Below are 14,873 nucleotides of genomic sequence, written 5' to 3' on the forward strand. Positions count from 1 at the left end.
TGGATTTCACTGGCTCAGTGGGTTAGGACGCTGAGCATGTCGATCAGAAGGTCGGCAGTTTGGCAGGTCGAAACCCGAGTGCCACATAACAGAGTGAGCGCCTGTTACTCGTCCCAGCTTCTGCCAACCTAGCAGTTTGAAAGCACGTAAAAATGCAAGTAGAAAAATAGGGACCACTACGGTGGGAAGGTAACAGTGTTCCGTGCGCCTTTGGCGTCTAGTCATGCCGGCCACATGACCACAGAGATGTCCTCGAACAAGCACTGGCTCTTCAGCTTTGAAACGTAGATGAGCACCGGCCCCTAGAGTTGGAAACGACTAGCACACACGTGCGGGGGAACCTTTGCCTTTAAGAATAATGAAAATGTTTCCAAAACTTTCCAGAATAGGAAGACAGGACATTTTTGTGGAAGCCAGCAATTAGCATCTTCCCCAATAATTTTGAAGGTCTGTTTTAATGTACAGCTTGATAAATGAGGATCAAAATATACATATCTCATTTTCAGGATTCTGTAAGCTAACCCTTTGCTCATTGCAATAAATACGCCACTTTGAATCTGTTTGAATCTTGGTTTCCTGATTGTGAGCTGCTGTAGAGGTAGATGCTGTCCAGTAAAGTATGTGTATAGATGGATCTTTACCCACCACTGCTCTGATTCTTCAAGCAATGAGAGTCTCTCTCAAATTCTGCCAGGGCTAAAGTGGGTGATTTTGTCAACCATTTGTCGCCCCCTCCCCAAAAGAAGTGCTGATAGCAGCTGGAAGAACAACAAAGATCCCACTTCACCAAATACCACACACACAAATACAGTATCTTTCACAAGAGTCGGGCTGATTTTGAATCTGGGTTTAATGGTCTTCTAAAGACCTGTGTCCTTACTGCTTTTGAATATGGAGTTAGAGTATCAAGCTGTACATAAAACCTGCTCAACTAACAACTGATGGTTACTCGATGCTTTGGGAGAAATATTTTTCCATTTCACATGCCAACTGCCATCTCCCCATCATTTCTGCAAACTTTGTTTTAAAAAAGCTTTTATTCATTCATTTTAATTGTAAAAATTATTAGCCGCCTATCTTGCCACACGATAACTGGGTGACTTAACTAACAATAAGTTTAGCATTCTTCTAAAGAAATCCTCATTCCCCATATAGCTAACCCCAGCACCTACCAACTGTTTTTCTAGATGGCTGATGGGTTCTGATAGGTCAGGACTGAAAGGTGGCAGAAGAAGTAGGGAAAGACAACTCTTTATCTGCGTGATCATCAATCCTATAGAATTCTCATGGGGTCTGAGATCTGGTGGGTACAGTGTCATCTCTCCCAAATTTCCCTACGATTGAAAGCCTGGCAAATAATTATTGATCATATTGAATATTTTGTATTAATAACTCACTGTGCAGTGATGTGGTTATATTCTCCATGTGAAGGTTGCTGTTTGGACTGATTCAGGTGGAGGTCTGGCATGGATATCCTGATTTGACCAGCACTTTGAGGCAGTATAATTATAACGGTAGAACACCATGAAATATTGAAGTTCCTGGAAACTGCTCTAGCAGTTTGAGAGAGACCATCATTGACTGTACACACATACATCTCACTATTATAACAATGCAAACGTAATTGCTATACACCATAAAGTATGTTTTGAAAAATGCTATTAGAACGGCTTTTCCAAAGAAAACAACACCAAGCAGATAATATAAAGCAACTCCTAATTTATTAGTACATCATCATAATCGTTGCTGTCTTGCTGGTCGGCAGGAGTCACTGTTTTGGAAATGATGATATCATCATAGTCAGTCATAGTGCTTGATGCATTTATATTGCTACTGGCACTTTCTGCAAAGTCAATAGTAGTATAATGTAATTCAGAATGGTGGTCTGATATTTTGTAAACAGTCTCCTGATAAAAAAAAATATTGTGATTTTTTTCATGTTAGAGGTCTAATAATACATATGTTAATTTAATTACTATTCTTAATTTGATTAATAACTGGTTAGGTTTATTCCCTAACTACAGTTTATCCAATAATTTTAGTTAATGTGACTATTGTGGCTAGTCAAGTAACTAAATCCCAAATGTTAGTAAGGTCTAGACTTGGTTACTATTAGTGTAAAATTAAAATCAATCAAACTAAGTGTAAAAGAATTATAATCTATATGTGTACAAATCCTCAATCCAGATGCATTATTTTCATTATGCTTTCAATTTAAAAAACAAGCAGTCCTGGGTTGGTACTTGTATAGGCATTTTAATAGGTACAACTGTTCTTGAAAGCCACTCCACATCTCTCATTTTTTTAAAAAACATAAGAACTGAAGGAATTGTAGACACTATATTCCAACTCCTAGTTCAGTCATTTTCTGAAACAACTCTAATTCTGCTTTGCCTTTACGTTATGACCTTCAGCAGGTAAAGACAGCTATTGTGTCTCTTACATTGCTCATTTTTCCAACTGTTCATATATTTTTCATTTCGGTCTCTTCTCATCTTGCTTGTTCTGTTTTTGCTATATTCCAGTGTATGTGCCCTTTTCTTTCAAAAACATTGAAGCCAGAATATTCTACATGTGATCTGACTAAAGCAGAATAAAGAAGCCTGGAACTGCATTGACTTTTTGTGCACCTTTTTCTAATTTTTGTTTCATATTTAATTTGTAACACACTAAGACAATCATACGCGTCATGCATGTCCAGCTACCCACAACCTCAAATTTCATCCTAATGTTTTCTTACCAAATTGAAAGATTCTGCATTTGTCTCTGTTGAAATTCATCTTGTTGGTTTCTATTTGAACTTGCCAATCTGAATCTAGATTCTATTCTCCAGTACCTTTGTTATCACCCAGTTGTGTGTCATAAGTTGTACAATTGTTTTATAACACACAAAAAAATGCTTTTATCCATATTATATCCCTCTGGAGAGATATGGTTGAGGCTTAAAGTACTTTTTTAAAAAAAGTTAAATCCCATTGGTCCTAGTAAAGTACAGATATTGTTTTATGCACAGTCAGCAGATGTTTAAACTGGATTTGGCATTTTTATCTACCTATCAAGTCCTTCAAAAGGACCTGGGAGAAGTATGTTATTGTTTGATGGTATTAGACATGTCAATGCAGGACACCTGAAATGTTCCAAAATAGCTGTTCAAGTGGTGCTCCAGATGCTTGTAGGATTGCACCCAGGGAGCCTGTTACTAATGGTACTATTCTTTGCTTTCTTTTGCTACAGTTGTTCTATTTCTATTTGCAGGTCTTTGTATTTTGTGATTTTCCTCCAGTTCTTTTTCTTCCATTCTGCTATTTCCAGATACTGCAATATACACTAGCCCAACCCGTGGCTCTGGAGCCGCATGCGGCTCTTTCAGCCATCTCCTGTGGCTCCCAGTCCTCTGCCATGTGCAGTTCAAAAAAAAAAGTGGGACTAAAAAAGTTCAACCAATCAATTCAAATATGCAGGGTAGGTGCATATCATGCCTTGGCTCCACTCTTCAGTGAAACCCTGTTCTGCGCATGTGCGCACGTACGCGCATGCGCACACATTTTTTGCGGCTCCCAGTTTTTCCTTTTGTGAGGGAACCAGTTCCGAGTGGCTCTTTCACTGTTTCAGGTTGCTGACCCCTGCACTAGCCGGACTTTTTTGCCTTTCATATTAACAATTGTTAAGTTGGGGTGTTATGTGGCAGGTGCTTGTCTGTTTGAATTCTAAAGTCTCCGAGCACTTGTAAGTTTTTGATTTTCTATGACTTTGTCTATTTTATGGTCCCGCCAGTTTTTCTTTTCAAAAACCTGCAAATGGCATTTCTTGCAGATCTTCCAATGCACCACTGTTGCTACTCAGTCATGCCATTGCATGTATATTGCAGTATCTGTGTGACCTCTTAGCATGGTAGTTTACATGGGGAATTCTGTTTTATCCCTCCAATCCCAGCCTGTGAAACAAATTGTACTGGTCAAAAATCACTCCCTGAATTTCCATAACGGGGATAGATTGAACCTGAGTTTCCCAAATCCTTAACCATAATAATAGTATCTTCAGATAATTCACTTTATGGATAATAAGCAGAGGTGCTGGTATATACCTCAGCCACATTCCCTTAGCAAACAAGCCTAGAACCAAATAGTTAAACTAAACAAAAGGCTACTTACATCTTTTCTCACTGCATGTCTTCTTCTAAAACGAGACCAAGGTTTTTTGCTGCAATATAAATGTTAAAGAAACAGCTAAGGCGGAATGATCAGCCACAGTATTAATTCATTGTGTGAATCAACATTATGCTCGAATCCATGTTTTCTGAATGTTTTCTTTATGGATTTTCCTTTTGGTTTTTGTTTGCTTTTGTTCTTTGAATCTATTTTAGATTGCTTTACTATTTCTTATCTTGACTTTTGTTAGTTTTATTGATCATTACAAGATGGTGGAAATACGGTACCGCTGCTTATTTCTCTTTCTGCAATGTTCTGCAGATAAAATCAAGGCAAAACCAGTACCAGCATTTTACACAACTTATTTGCTCTTTTGTCCTCAATAACTTTCTTTCTGCTTTGACTTGACTGTGCAATCTGTTCCTATCTTTTCTTCATTGATAACAGTTTCTGCAATTTTTAAAAGGCGCATTCAGTATCTTGATTAGGTTCTCAAAATCTTACAGCATAATAAGCATGTTTTGAGTCGCTGATGGTCATCATTGCTAGTGATGGAAGGTCCAGAGGGAGAGACTAGTTAACTAGTTAACTTTAACGAAGTTGTTAAAGGAACAAACTCTGTTTTTCCATACATTTTTAAACAATACATGGTAAGTTACATTGCAATGCTATACATATGTAGTAGAGTCTCCTTCAAATGGAATTTCCCTGCTGGCTGCATAAAAACATTCATAGATTTTTGGGGGGTAATGTTGAAGTATCTTATCATTGTCTTGTTTTTTGGACATTTTTCAACTTCTCAGACTAGTTTATGGTTCTGGTATTCCTTAGTATCTTCAATCCACGAGTCAACCAGAACGAACTCTGGTTTCATTTTCAATCTCAGACAACATCAGAGAATGAAACAAGAATCTCATTTCTCATTTTTGTCCATTTGTTCATCAATCATTCAGTCACTCACACAAATGCAGCATTTGCAACATTGACTAGGTGGCACTTAATTTTGATGACTATTTTCAAAATTATCCAGCAGTTATTCATATCCACATAAGAAACATAGTTATTATGAGTAAGGATTCTTACTTCCATATTAGCAAAAATGAAATAAATTTCCAATAAGTAATAAATGGAACAATTTAAATTATACTGCTTAGTGATTAGAGGGAAAATAATACTTTTCTCTTGATAAAGTCTAAACTGTAGAATGTTATTTCCCTGTAGTTTTAGATAGCTAAATTCAACGTACTTCAAAAGCATATAAAATGCATAGGAGGAAGGCATGTTTACAGAGTAGTCTCTCCACTTACATAATTAAAAAATCACTTTTGAAATCATCACAATAAGAGAACATGTGACCTTGGGAAAACTTGCGGCATTGTTTAATTATGGTAATTGTAAGGACTCAAGCTTACAGTGAAAAAGGAGGATGAAACATTGATCTTGAAACAATCTGGAACTTACCTTTTTTTAACTACTTTGTTTCCCATCTCCTCTGTTCTGACAACATTAAATTAACTTTCTCTTTCTATCTTCTGACTTCTTTGGATCTGTTATTACAATTGTACTGTTGACTGGAAAGACCAAAAGAAAACTCCTGTCAGAAAGTCATAAACATTCTTTCACATGTCCTCTCGAATCAAAGCATCATCACATTGCAGTGTGGGAACAAAAGTTCATCTCCCGTATCATCTCTGGGGGTGTAGTTACCAAACAAATGACATCATTTCCCCACAGTATAAGAGAACAGACTGCTATAGATACTTAAATCTTGACTTTCTAGTAACCCTACTTACATACCAGCTATAGGTTGGACTTTTTGCAGGAATCATGAGACACAAAGATCAGCCAGGATTTGTTTGATAATATGAGTAACTTCATATGCTTAATAACAGAAAAAAAATCCGAAGTCCATTACTTAGTTTTTGCATAGCATGTGACAAACCATAGATCCATACATATTCCAACAAAACCAAAAATTTTGAAGAAATTTAAAAGCAACTATTATTCAGGAGATACTTGTAAATACAATGAACATTGTTTCAGTCCAATGAACTTTGTATTCGTATAGCAGCAACACAAACCTTTGTCATTTCAGGTAGTGGTTAGCAAGGCAACCACATTTTTCTTTTTATAGAGTTTCTTGTCAACTGACAGCATGTGGTTTTAAAGGAAAATTGGCCTCATACCTAGAAGTAAGCTAAATCATCTATTTACAGTATATTGCTAAGTAAACTATCTTTTTGAAAGAAATGGAATAGTGAGGCCAAGGACTCTTTTGTAACATGGGATCTAAGTGATTTGTTTTCATTTATATTAAACACTGGGAAATTCAGAATGAACTGAGTGACCAAGGACATATGATTGAGTTGGAAGTACCCTGCAGTGGTACATCTACAGGCTAAACTAAATTGCAAAAAATTCAAATTGGATCCTGCTTCTGAGTAAGTGAGTATAGGATTCAGTTAAGCGTGCATATTTGAAAACAAAAATCAATTGTCATAGAATTCCCCTTGATGTGGTTTTATATGGACTTCCCCAAATTAAAAAAAAAACAGCTTTCAGTTCTCTTTATTTGCTCTTTAATAAGTTAAGGTTCTAAATGTAACTTATCAGTGCCTTAACATCCCACAGAGTTGAAATGATCTCTGTATTCCTTGTTATCTGTGTCCTCTGGACTCAATACTCTGTAGGTGAGTTTTGGGGCAAGCTTTTCAGATTGCTATAGTCAACCTGGTGCCGTCGAGATATTTTGAACTACAACTTCCACAGTTCCTTGCATCTAGTCCAACAGACTGAACCTAATGATAGCTGTAATTCAAAATAACCAGAGGAGAGCAAGTTGTTTGCTTGTTGATTACCTTTATTGCATGTTAGTATTATGGACAAAGCATGTGATTAAAAGATTTTGAGCGGTACTTCTCTGAGATGATTCAACTCAACAGTAAATTTCAGTGTTTTTCTTCTATGATGCCAGTGATAGCAGAACAGATTGAATGATATGCCAGATTCAGATAAGGTGAAGAAAAAAATATTGGTAGCAGGGTAATATCAGATTGTGGTATGTTACTGGGGCTTGCTAGATTATATGATAAACTAATGCATGACTTTCTCATAAAATATGGCTGTAGCAAGTTAGAATGCAAAAGCTGTTCCTCCAGGATACACCCTATCCTGGTTTGTCTCCATTGCTACTGCTAATAGGCTGGAAGTTATTTCATGTATTTATTACTATTTGTAACTGTACCTAGAGGAGGGCTTAATTAAATAATGCTAAGGTTTGGGTAAGTACAATATTCAGAATATTGCTGAAGTGGGTGATATAAACTTAACTTATTTTGCCATTAAGAATTCATTTTTTAAAAGGTCTTCAGAATTTAGTACCTTAGACTTTCTTTTCAGGTGACACAGAAGTGATTCACAAGCCTGTCCAAGCTATCACAACTGGGAAAAATGTGACTCTGTTCTGTCAGTTGGCCAAAAATCATGACATTGTTCAAGTCACCTGGCAAAAAAACCAAACCAACATAGCAACTTACAGCAAGGCTTATGGTGCTACAGTGCTGAGTAACCAGAGCAATATCCATCTTTCCCCGAGGAGTCATTTGACTTTTTCTGCCATCACTTTCAATGGGGTGACATTCAAGGACGAAGGCTGTTACAGCTGCATCTTCAATACATTTCCCTTAGGACCTATTTCAGGCAGGACATGTCTCAAAGTCTATGGTAAGTTATACTGTTTTATTGTCTGGATTTTCAACAATTGCAGATCATTTCACACTAGCAGTAGCAGCTCTAGAACATTTATAGGGTGCAAGAAATAGTTTCTCTGAACAAGAGAAAAATTTCTCTGAACTCGGGTAAATTGATTGCCTCAGTTCCATGACTTAAGGAATATCATATTAACTATGGTAATATCAGAAGTTATTTAAGTTGGTGCTGAATTCCCAGCCAAGGCACAAACCTGCACAATTTTATTACAGAAAAAAATATTTTACAAAGATTGGCGAACTGATTAATGAAGTATCATGCATTGTATAATTCTAGTATCTGGTTTCCTAAAGGCATTAATATCTATGAGCTTCTTAAGGTCATTTAGTAATTTCTAAATGTTTTGGATGCAGTTCCCCAATGTTTTTAAGCTGTCTTGCGCCATCTCATTCCATCCTTTCCTTTTTTTAAAAAAAAATTCAGTCATGATTACCTTGTAAGGAGTTTGGTTCCTTTTTCTCTGTCTTTCCTCTTTCAAGCTATGTTATCTTGCATTCTTATCAGCTGTGTTTGAAAAAGCCTGCAGATTCACAGCTTGATTTTTAAGTCTTTAACGCCTTTCCTGCCCTATATCTATTATCTTCTGCTTCTCTGACCTGTGCTCAGGTGTTTGCTAGTAAAGAAAAAGAATTGTACGAAGGTTATTATATAAGAACATGTTGCTTATTCATCCTCTGTGCCAAATTAGATCATATTGAGAGATCAAAGCAGATCACTATCATTCATGGTTGTTTTGCCTCTGGGTTCTTCTGATCAACACATTCCATCTTTCCAGTGCTTATCTACACTGCTTGGTTGCCTTGTTGCTAGAATGGGCAGGAAACCATTGCTGAATAGCAGAAATGGGTGATGCCACCTTCTACAGTATTAATATAAAAGTAACATAGATGTTTTTCTGCTCCCTTTCCAAAATTCACCCTTCCATATGTTGCCGGCTTGGGTGTTTCTGTCCATTTATTTTATTAGAAGATAACTCCCCGGAGGTTATTGGTTATTTCACAAAGACAGGAACACTCCTTCAATCTAATTCATGTTTACTATAGCCAATAATACCTTTTAGAGCTACTGAGACTAGGTATGCTTGATGACTCATATAACAGAAATCCAGGTGAGGATTAGAATTAGAAATCTGAATTTATTTATATAATAGGCTATGTTTGTCTAAAATAGGATTGAGTAACTTTTAGTTCAGATATTTTTCTTAGGTGTTATGTGAGTGGGCCACCATATGATACCCTAATATTAATATAGAGGGTTTGGGAGGGCTTATACCAAATTATATAAACACTGTAACTGTGCTTTGCAATACAGATTTAGTTGTGTTGTGTAAATTAGTCATTAAAAGTTAAGATTATAGGCCAGATATAAGGAAGAGATATTGTGATAGCATTTTAATCATCATTCCTTCTCTGAAGCAATAACAATGAACAATTGTTAAAATTGTTTAACATATTCATAAATATCTGTGATACCTGCCTTTAGATAATTTGTGGTGTTAGTAATGAAAATAAGGCAATCATTTCACAATAGAAGAACAGATGATTTGTGTTTACATGTTAGGGTACATGTAGGCTATGGTGATATACCAAAAAAAATATCCTGAAAGAATAACAAGCACTTCTATACAGTTACCAGGAAAATGATATGAACATGTGCATATAATTCCAGGAGATGAGCTGGTATCAAGAGAAAATCCTTCCCTTTATTGCTCTCTCCTCTACTGTGACTTAATAAATGAGTAATTTAGTTAATACTAAGTACCATGTACAACCTAACTCTTGAGAGGCAAGAATAATAGAAATTTTCTTACCCTCAAAGCATAGCTATAAATATTAATTGAACACTTTGTTTTAAAGCTCTAACAGAACCTGAAATAAATGTAAGGCAAGTTACTAATCCAGATAATATGGAAGAAATAAGAGAAATAAACTGCTCAGTAACAGGAAGACCAGCTCCAGTGATTACTTGGAAGATGAAGAAATCTCTTCAGATAAAGCCAAAATCATATATGATCTCACATTCAAATAAGACAGTAACTGTTATCAGCACATTTACTCAAGTCTTGTCCAAGACAGTCTCAGAAAATTCAGTAATCTGCGTTATTCAACATCCATCTTTAAACACTTCACAAGAGTTGACATTATCTGAAACTGTAATCAAAAAAGGTGGGTTTAAAGTCAAATTTCAATTCCTTCCCTTCCCTCCCCCCCCCACTTTCTTCTCTCCCTCTCTTCTCTTAGTTTGTCTTAGAAGTTACCTACTAGTTTTCTTTGCAAAAAGTTTCTTCGTGTTATTTTATGAAGCATATACAATAAGTGAGCCCAAAGGAGCCAGTCATTTCCTTGATCAAATCTATAATTCTCTAAAGGTGGTTTTCTTTTGACTAGACTTGCTAGTTTTACAAGAAACCTTAGAACAAACCTACTTTCCCAACCTCTTTCCATTCCAGATGTATTAGAGATTATAACTTGCAGAATTTCTAATAGGCATCTCTAAAAGCAAGCCATTACCCAGACTTAGAGAAGTAGATAAAGAATATTTATTGTAAAGAATGCATTTAAAAATTGTATTTCTGTAGAAGTGTATTAGGGAAAAAAAGCTCATTATAAGTTTTATGACATTTTCAACACTTAGTCATTATCATTACTGCTCCAATATTGATCCATCATCTGTATTAGAAGTGTTATATCATGGTTATGTTATTGATAACACTGAATGGAATGGATCTAGTACAGATTATGTCCCTAGGATTCTTTTATAAAGCCATATTTTAATGCAGTTCCCTGTGTACCTATTCCTTCTTTTATTATTTCGTCAGCCAATTCTTATTTATTAATTTCTCTTTACAGCTCAAAACAAACCTAAAATAATTGTTATTGTGGCTATCTGTATACTGGTTTCCCTATTTCTCCTGGGGCTATTTACCTTTTTCATATACCGGCACAGGAGATGGGCACTACTAGAAAAAGAGCAAGATCTTCCATGCTGGGTAAGTCTCAAATATATCCTGTAATATCTAGGGAAAAATGAAAGGCCCCAGGGCAGTGAGGTTAATTACATTGTAGGAGATAATTAGAGCTAATTTTGACTTCAGTCCTCTAGATATTTGAACAACAGATTTTGCTGACCAAAATGAACAACAAAGTCAGGGGATACAGCTGAATATATCTACACATATGGATAGGATCTTTATGAAGGAGATTGGTGAAGGAAGGATAGCTAAGGGACAGAGAAACAAAAACAGAAGCAAATAAGATGTGATCTATGTAGACTTTCAATATTGTTTTTTAGTGGGACTGAGAAAGGCAGGACCATTTTTATACAAATAGTTGATGGGTACACCGGGTAATATGATGGAATTGTTGGGGGTAGAATTAACATTTCTACCTATCCAAGAAAAGTGATCTCTATTTCCATGCTAGTTTTACCAGCAGAAAAATTGAATCTGTGAGCGAAATGATTCCAATCGATAATGGTCACAAGCAATATTAGCAGAGCACTTCAAGTTCTGAAACCAATGAGTCGCTTTTTTTCTCAGCTGAAATTTCTGTTCTAAACAGATTACAATTTTATACTCTAGAACTTCTCCTTAACTTCAGCCTTAAAATATGTTATTTCTTTGCCAGGTTGTTCCACTTTGTTCTGGAAGAACATTATGTAGAAGAAATGGCTACACAAAGAAAAGAGCCCCTGTGAAATCTCTCACTGAAGAAAAGTTTCTGGACACATGAAACCTTTCTATATAAAAAGGGATAAAAATCATGTGATGGAAAGGGATCAGCACATAGCTCTGAGGCCTTGCTTGGGGCACACAGAGGAATAGGCAGCCAGGGGGCTAGTTAGCACCTGAAGGCCTTCCCCTTGCCTTTTAATTCATTTTTAGCATTCCTTACCTCTTTTAAAAGTTATATATAATTTTATGCTTTTAATATTATATTTATATACTGCCCAGACTCCTTCTGTGAGAGAGATGGGTGATTCCTAAATATGCTAAATAAATGAAAACAATGATAGTTTCCCTATGAATACTCCTTATTCTGGATTCTTTTTTCAAACTTGGCATTGTTTATGTGTTTACAATTAATGTTTACATGCCGTATTCTATGTAAGGTATACTGAGCACTAGAAATTACGGTAAGCTAAATAATGCAGTAATATTCAATAAAAATATTTATTTGAAAATGAGACTGTACTGTTTTATTTACTACATATTATATTTATTGCAGCAATCAGTATTGGGGAATAATAATTTTAAATAATAATTTAAATAATTTTATAATTATAATATAATTATAATTAAATAATTTTATTTGTGACAATTGAAATGATCCTTATGGTAAAAATACGACAGGACAGTAATATAACTTTGCTAAAGATACAATTCCAGTTTTATTACAAAATTGTAAAAGATGACATATGGAATTTTGAAATAAAAAATGAAATGAACACACAACAGAAACACACACACAATTACAACTTCAACAAGAATATAAAAATATCACCGTTGAAATATATTCATTATATCAATAAATACCAATTGAAAGTAATTCAGAATGTGGTGGTGCAAATAGTTATGGATGCCCCTTGATGTGTTATAAAATATGTTATCAAATATTTCTGCTAAGTGAATTGTACTCAGGTGAAATTCAAGGTGTTGGTTGTCATCTATAAAGCTTGAATGGCTTCAGAGCCTGGCTATCTGCATCATTGCCTATTTTCAACTATGTCAATGTACCTGACAAGATATGACAGGATTAACATGTTTTGGATCCCTGTCTATTAAATTATGTTATATCATAGGACCCAGGAAAAACATATTTTCTTTTGCCCCATTTGCTCTCTTCTTAAGCGCCATATAGCCCTCACCCTATGTCACGCAAGATAGCCTTAAATGCTTCACTCCTTCCACAGGTACTAGGCGTAGATATTGTGTGAATTTACCATTAGATCAGAGAGATTTGTTTGAGTCATTTCTTCATGCAGGACTTCTAAAACAAATCGTTATGGTGATTTTAATGCTTGTAAGGTATCCAGAGTGATATCAATGTGGTAGCCATAGAAACTGAATGAGTGAATGTTATCCATTGTCTATCGTATATAGCTTGTGAGACAGTTAAGTAAAACCAATGAATCAGTAGTTATTGTTTTTTACTATTATTACCATTTCTGTTATTGGAGGGATTTTATCACTGTTTTTAACTTTGTTTTATTATAAACTATTGAAAAACCTTATGTATTGGCAGTATAGTAAATGTTATGGTATTAATAAATAAAATAATAAATATGTAAATATTAAAAAAACATACAGTTTAGATGTGTATGCGACATAGCTGAAAATAAGTAGAAAATGTCAATACTTAAAATTCCACTGCAGCTCCTTTTACTTGTGCCAATCCCTTTTTTTATGCTTGTTTATGTTAACACAGTGATGATATATTATGCCCATTGTACCTTTTGGAAGAAGAATTTGATTTTCATAAAGCAAAGTAAACCTGTTTGTATGAAGAAAGCCTGAGAGTTTTCACTTGAGGCACAAATGGCTTGGTTCAAAGTTTCCTATGTTTCAAAATAACCTACATTATGCACATTCTGGAAAAGGCTGTAAAGCTAGGAAAGATGGAAGGAGAGAGGAAAACAGGACCAATAGCAAAGTAAGTGATTTCAGACATAGAGGTGATGAGCACAAAGACCTGAAAGAACAGGTTAGCGACAGTGGTTATTAGGAGTCTAAAGTGGCTTAACAACGCCTGCAATTAGTGCAGGTTCGAGTCCCACCAGGCTCAAGGTTGACTCAGCCTTCCATCCTTCCCAGGTAGGTAAAATGAGGACCCAGATTGTTGGGGGCAATAAGCTGACTTTGTAATAATGCCGCTTGGGGGGGGCTGCGAAAGCCCTAATAAGCAGGCATATACATAGAATGAAGGCTATTGCTAAGCGCATTTGATTTGTGCTTAGAGTGTAAGCCACCCTGAGTCTTCGGAGAAGGGCGGGATATAAATGGGATGAAAATAAAAATAAATAAATAAATAATGAAAAAGAAGATTCTAATTTTCTGCATGATTCTAAGGCTGGTTCCCACAAAATACTAAATTATAGGCACAGATCAAGAGATCAGATCTGCTGTGCTCACACAATGTGTGATGGAATGTGTGGGTGACCTCGGAACAAGGGGATGACGAGATGCTGCCTAGGCAGGAGCCCCTAGTGCAGTGATGGCGAACCTTTTAGAGACCGAGTGCCCAAACTGCAACCCAAAACCCACTTATGTATCATCGGGTGCTGGGTGGGCGTGGCCCATTGGGTGGGCGTGGCTGCAGTGGTAACGGCAGACTAGGTGAGACTAAAAAGTTCAGTCAATCAATTCCAACTTTGTAAGAACTATTTTTTCCCGCGACAAGTTGAAATTGATTGATTTAACCTTTTTTTTTAGCACACGGCGGCGGACGCCTAAAGTGAAAAGGTTTTATAGCTGAAGGCCTAGGACTGGGGCGACGGCGCGCGTGCCCACAGAGCGGGCTCTGTGTGCCACCTGTGGCACCCGTGCCATAGGTTTGCCACCACAGCCCTTGTGGCTTAATGGACAGAGAAAAGAAATTAGGAAGGACCTTCCCTAATTGATCAAGCATTTAAAAGTAGGGGCAGGAAATTTGTACTATCAAGATTGATGTCAGCTCTCCCAGATAAACCAGATGGGAAACATGACGAGATGAACTAATTCTACTTTGTTGTAAGGCTACATTAGCAGAATCTTTCATTCCTTGTTTAGCGTTTGCTTTGTTTATCAGCCATTCACAGTTATAACAATGATGAAGCTGTACATTTACCACCAATTTTCACATTTATGACTTCCACAGGCCATGCTCCAATCACATGCATTGGACAACCAGCAACAACTTGCAGCCACAATCAGCAGTGTCTCCAGTACCTTGTCTCTTCCTCTTCCTCTCCTGAGCTGAA

General features: G+C 36.2%; 1 protein-coding gene across 3 annotated transcripts; it reads left to right on the forward strand.

The window, feature by feature from the left end:
* Positions 1-174: 174 nt before the first annotated feature.
* Positions 175-12,062, forward strand: LOC310639609 (OX-2 membrane glycoprotein-like). 3 transcript variants are annotated; one of them, XM_083361390.1, is made up of 6 exons: positions 1,204-1,303; positions 6,482-6,838; positions 7,548-7,871; positions 9,773-10,081; positions 10,766-10,905; positions 11,543-12,062. In XM_083361390.1, the coding sequence occupies exons 2-6, from the start codon at positions 6,787-6,789 to the stop codon at positions 11,645-11,647; spliced, it is 930 nt and encodes a 309-aa protein (XP_083217516.1). In that variant the 5' UTR covers positions 1,204-1,303; positions 6,482-6,786; the 3' UTR covers positions 11,648-12,062. The 3 variants fall into 3 exon arrangements, with proteins under 3 accessions (XP_083217514.1, XP_083217516.1, XP_083217515.1); XM_083361388.1 differs by lacking the exon at positions 6,482-6,838 and having other exon boundaries at positions 175-1,303; XM_083361389.1 differs by lacking the exon at positions 1,204-1,303 and having other exon boundaries at positions 6,373-6,838.
* Positions 12,063-14,873: the final 2,811 nt, after the last annotated feature.

This window comes from Vipera ursinii (assembly GCF_947247035.1).
Source record: "Vipera ursinii genome assembly, chromosome: 4".
Classification (NCBI taxonomy): Eukaryota; Metazoa; Chordata; class Lepidosauria; order Squamata; family Viperidae; genus Vipera; species Vipera ursinii.

Excerpts from the sequence above, each read along its gene's own strand:
- LOC310639609 (XM_083361388.1), top strand. The coding sequence starts at position 1,195 with ATGGGTTCTGATAGGTCAGGACTGAAAGGTGGCAGAAGAAGTAGGGAA. Across the intron at positions 1,304-7,547 it reads CTCATGGGGTCTGAGATCTG|GTGACACAGAAGTGATTCAC; the intron begins GTGGGTACAGTG and ends CTTTCTTTTCAG. Across the intron at positions 10,906-11,542 it reads AGCAAGATCTTCCATGCTGG|GTTGTTCCACTTTGTTCTGG; the intron begins GTAAGTCTCAAA and ends TTTCTTTGCCAG.